The sequence below is a fragment of the Limulus polyphemus genome, unplaced genomic scaffold, assembly GCF_000517525.1.
Source record: "Limulus polyphemus unplaced genomic scaffold, Limulus_polyphemus-2.1.2 Scaffold2676, whole genome shotgun sequence".
NCBI lineage: Eukaryota > Metazoa > Arthropoda > Merostomata > Xiphosura > Limulidae > Limulus > Limulus polyphemus.
In genome coordinates, this window is record NW_013668286.1 from 146,270 (window position 1) to 152,166 (window position 5,897).

Genomic DNA, 5,897 nt, shown 5'->3' on the forward strand with positions numbered 1-5,897 from the left:
TATATATATATATATATATATATATATATACCCAGACTACCCTATATCTAGTAATCTCCCGACAATTCACGAAGGTACAAGATATTTCCAGAAAGCTGGGGGCATGACACTAGTCACGTGACCTCGCTGACGCAACACCATGTTATGAGTCTGAAATACTATTAGAAACATTAAGTCTCTAAAATCAGCCTTATCATGCAAAAACCTACAAAGATTGCTTATAGGTAGTCTATTAATTCCAGTGAACTTTCTTGAAACTATTGTTAGAACTTCATATAAATTTCAATGTGCAAACCTAAAAGTTCCTACAGTTTATACACATGAAAAAGAGGTTTCAAAATCTTAATTACCTGGATAATTTTCTTGATTTTCTGTTCCACTGAATAATTTTCTTCTTATTTTCCTCTTTTTGGGTTCAGGAATTCCGTCACAGTTACTTTTCTCACAGAAGTTTGGAAAGTCAAATTGCTACAAATAATACACAATAAAAAATAACAGTTGTCATTAAATTAAAAGGATATTCAAATATCAGTAATGAATTTTAAATTGCAATTCAATTGAAGCAACTGAAAAAAGAAAACAGAATTGTATAAAGTATACATTCAATTAGTGAATTTCAATTGATTTTCACACAAATTTAAAGAGTTAAAGACAAAAAGTGTAAAGTCACTAAAGTTAAGTAAATATTAAAAACTGTAAATTTCTTCAGACACTTCTTTAGGGGGGAAAAATTAGAAAATTAAATGCAACTTTTGAAATGCAGCTTGCTAAGCAAACCAAGTAAAATACAACAACTGTAAAAAGTGAGTATTAAAAAAAATGTTAGGTTAGTTTTTAGTTCCTTTAGTAAATTCATTACTAAAGACCTATTAGAAATAATATGTATTAAGTTTCCTGAAGGAATGATATGGAGTCATTAAATGCCTATTTAATATTCAATGTAAGCAGTAAATTGGCAAAAAATGTACTAAGTTTACTGAAAAAGTGTTAAGGAATTGTTTAAATGTCCATTTATTAGGCAATGTAAGCAGTTCATGGGTACTGAATAAATTTAATAAATGTGTGATAACTATTTTTTGATAGTATACTTATAGTATACTCTCGTGATAACTAATAATTAAATTTATTTAAGAAAAAGTCTCAACATATCATAACTATCTAGTATTTGTTTAGCATACAGTTCTAAAACTTTAAAGTTTTCATTCATCATGTTCTGTATTCATGAAATCAGCATTTAAGTAGACTGCTACTAATTTAAAAAGTTAACATTTTCCTAATCTGAAAATGTATTTCCGATAGCACAAAATAGCTCTTCTTGATTAGAACCAGTGTTCCCTCTAAGCTGCACAGTCACACAACAACCAATCAAATGCTGCACACTTCATTATTCCAGCCATGAACATCCTTAGTAATGATGAGGAGTCTCAACACATTGATGGCAGTGAATAGGCCTAAATAACCAACTGGTAGCATTGCAAAGTGGCCTAATGATCCAATAGGGTTGATGGGCTAGAAATACCTCCCACCCATAAAAAAATCTGGTAGAGCATATCCACATGTTGCCTTGATACCGGTGCACATGAAAAAATTCACTCAACACATTGGTTGATAAAATTAGAGGGAACATTTATTAGTACTGCCCCTATTGGCACAAATTTTTAATGCTCGCCACTAGCCTTACACCTCCCACTTCTGCATATCCACATGTAAATGAATATACAGCAGTTCTCCACCAATAGAAGCATGACACTACCCCTATTGTAACCAATGTCCTCTCCACATTTGCACTCGCTAATCACTTTGATATTGGTTAGAAGATCTACACTACATACCACTGTAAGTGGGGAGACTGGGTGGTAAATGAGAGATGAGGTAAGTATCTATCAGAAATACATTTCAGTTTAGGAAAGTGGTAACTTCAGATACGATATCTTACCTCCACTCACAAAATAGCTGAACTGGTGCAGGGCTGGTGAAAAAGATTCCCCTTTAGGAAGCACCCAAAGAGAGAGACCAGGAGGTGTGGAAACAAAAAAGAAAATATCACATCTCAGCAGGAGACAGCACCACATTTGATCCAGTTATACTCTTTGCTCTTTTATGACTATGTTGCAAACAGAAAAGGTGGAAAAACATGAAGGAATCCCATAATACACATTACTAATTAATGGGACCCCCTAGGAGGTGTCAAGTGGCTACGGTATGACAGACTGTAGTGGTAGTTTGACTTCAACACCTAGCAGTATCTGGAATTGTACATCAGGTCCATGGTAGGCAGAGGATCAGCTACCTCTTCATATGTAAATGGGAATTGGTAGGAAAGACAAGCTTCTGCACCAAAATCTGTCTTCACTTTCGCACATTTCCAACCCAACCAACACCTGATCCACCACGAACTGATATCCAGTGGATGGTAGGAAGGAGGAAAGCCCCAGTGGGATTACATCTCCAGTCCAAAACCTGACAGCATAGGGTATTCTTCCAGTCCACAGTAGGAGCAGGGATACTGGCCAGAACACATGGGAGGGCTTACGTAGCTGGACCATGTACAACCAACACCTGACCCCTGGGAACAACATCCAGGGGATGGTAGGTAGGAAGAACATTTTAGCCTGAGGGGTAAAATACAATATATATATATATATATATTCATAACATGGCAGAGTGCTTCAATCAAAACCTCACGGTATTTGGAATTGTACATCAGGTATGTGGTAGGAAGGGCATCATGCTATTGACACATGATTCTAACTGTGATTGGGCCATCTCCAACCAACACCAGACCCACCCGGAAAGTACATCCGAAGAATGGTAGTAAGGAGGAATGCCATGGCTACAACCAAAACCTGGCAGCATCTGGAATTGTACATCAGGTCCGTGGAAGGAAGTACTATATACCATCAACACCCACAGAATGCTACCACCCTTCTCTCAACTGAGTGGTATGATGCATAACTCACAAAGGCAGGCCTCCATGGTCCACCACTCCAGCAGCTAGGAACTGGTAAGTGGCAAGGACTCCCATACTCTACAATAAGAAAAGAGAGAAAAATGCATTGGAGAGTCCAGAGGAATACACCACCAGAGACAGTTCAATGGGTGACTGCAATACCCTATTTTGAAAAGCAGAACTACCATGTCGATGGAGTCGATCAACCAACACCCGGTGGCATTTGGAATTGTATGCCTGGTCCACAGTAGAAAGTCTCTATGCCACAGAGCATCAGAGATGAGCAGCAATCTTTGTCTGCTTAACTCATGTTAGTCCACGAGGGTATGGTCTGGGACAAACATATTTACGAAGCAAAAGATCACGAGAGAGAACTACTAGCAGTCCTACAGAACACCCCATCTCCACAGTGTGCTAAATCTAATCCTGAGAAGTAATTGCTTCAGCATAGATGACAATTGAATGGAGATCCACAACCAACACCTGGCAGCATCTGGAACTGTACATCAGGTCCATGGTAGGAAAAACTACAACATAATTGAAATCAAGCATGGTCATAGGATGGACAGTGCGGATTAAAAAAAATATATACATATACACCTTCTCAGGCACCATTCGTCACAGAGTAGGATCCATGATATACTAACAAAAAACCTCCTGTATATAAAGAAATAACAAATACATAGTAAAGGAAAACGTTGACAAGTTTGCAAGCAAAAGCAAGCATATCTGTTCAGTACTACTGCCCATTCTGAAGTTATTAATGAGTGCAAATATGGAGAGGGTGCTGGTTACGATAGGGGTAGTGTCATGCTCCTCTTGGTGGAGAGCTGCTGCATAATCATTTACATGTAGATATGTAGAAGTGGGAGGTGGAAGGCTAATGGCAAGTGTTGAAAATCTAGAATGATAGAGAGCAGTACTAATCGAGCAAAGCTATTTTGTGAGAGGAGGTAAGATATAGTATTGGAAACAGATTGTTCTCACAAACTGTGCCAAGCACTCAAAGCTAAGGTCTATTCTTCATGTCTTGTAGTGGAGAAAAATTCAACTTCATTAATTCCTCAGAATATCAGTTTTCTAATTACCATAACTTACCAATTCATACATTCAAGGACTCTAGTGTAGAGTAACTAAACTATTAATTTTCTAAATTATCATGTCAGTGGCCCTTGTTCCTTACATGCATAGAAAAATATGTAAGCTTCAATTCATAAAACAAAATACAATTCACTTATTTATTCTGTTTTGTGGTGCACATACTCTCATCCAGGAGTCCAGAAAAAGATCTGGAATGGCTCTTCAGAACACAGTAATTTTTAAACATAATTTTATTTAAAATCAATAGTCTTCTATATTTATGAAATATGTGATAACTTCATAAGAGTATGTGCAAATACTGCTATTAGGTTAAATTAAGGTCCATTAGGACCTTGTTCACATTAATTGATAGTGTCTACAAAGTTCAAACACTTGAGAACAACCGCAGCAGTGGAAAATATGTACGCTTCACGAGTATGTCACAATATCGCATTTTCTTCCCAAAAAGTCAAACTAATATACTTCCAAATGCTATCAACCTATAAATTCTTAAGATTATCCTAGCTGTACAATTATACTGTTGTGTCAGCGAGGTCACGTGACTAGTATCATGCCACCTCCTTCTAGAAATATCCTGTTCCTTCATGAATGCTCCAGCTTTTACTAGATATGTGTTAGTCTTGTACATATAAGACGGTCACAACGTGACGGAATGGCATGTGTAATTGAACTGAGTATTGTTGAAGTCAAGCACGTGAGACGTTCGTTGAGAATTATAGTGTTTGTTATAGAGCGACTGTTGAAATTAAGTGTATCGGTAAAGTTATATTCAGAAAGAATAAACCAGTTTTATTTAAGAAAGCACTTGTGTCGCCAAAGTTTCGTCGGAACGAATTTACGGAAAATTAACGAACGAACGGAGAAGTAACAAATTGGTGTCAGAGAGTGGGATAAAAAAAAAAGCAAACGAGAAGCGGCAAATCAAACTGCAGTTTAGCTGATTTGATGGCAGCAATACAAGAGCAGCAAAAGAAACAAGAAGAATGAGAAAATAAACAAGAAGAGAGACAACAGCAGTTGCAAGAAAACCTGCAACAGTGGCAGCTAGAACAGCAAAATAAACAAGAGAGATTACAGCAGTTGTTGGAGGAAAAAGAAAGGAAACAAGAAGAACGAGAAAAGAAACAAGAAGAGAGGTTACAACAGTTGTTGGAGGAAAAGAAAGAAACAAGAAGAGAGACAACAGCAGTTGCAAGAAAACCTGCAACAGTGGCAGCTCGAACAGCAAAATAAACAAGATAAACTACAGCAGTTGTTGGAGGAGAAAGAGCATAAACAAGAAGAGAGACTACAGCAGTGGCAACTGGAACAAGAAAGGAAACAAGAAGTACAAATGGAAAACATTAGTAAATTTAAAAGCGAATTAGATACATTAAAGGATGATTTATTGTCTTTTACACATGGAGGATACATTAACCAGCAAAATAAACAAGAAGATAAATTACACCAGTTGTTGGAGGAGAAAGAGCATAAACAAGATGAGAGACTACAGCAGTGGCAACTGGAAAAGGAAAGGAAACAAGAAGTACAAATGTAAAACATTAGTAAATTTAAAAGCGAATTAAATACATTAAAGGATGAACTATTGTCTTTTACACAAGGAGGATACATTAATCATCGACTTAATCAGCCCCAGACAATGGCAAGCCCCTTCCAGACCCCGCAGTTAAACCCTAATGCTGACATCTTCAGTCCTGTAAGAAGTCACATCCCACATATGAATGTCAGTAATAGGAGTGATCCAGTACGAAGGAAGCCACAGGAATATGATGGGGAAAGCACCGTGGGAAGCGTATAGAACACAATTTGAGCTACTGGCAGAGATGAATGGATGGACAGAGGAGCA

At 37.3% G+C, this 5,897-nt stretch overlaps 1 protein-coding gene across 1 annotated transcript in view; it reads right to left on the bottom strand.

The window, feature by feature from the left end:
* LOC106467606 (ankyrin repeat domain-containing protein 12-like) overlaps positions 1–5,897 on the bottom strand; it is a 75,027-nt gene that overhangs the window by 56,313 nt on the left and 12,817 nt on the right. The window contains exon 3 of the mRNA XM_022395812.1: positions 351–468. Coding sequence (XP_022251520.1) covers positions 351–468 — 118 coding nt within the window. The remainder of the gene's footprint in view (positions 1–350; positions 469–5,897) is intronic.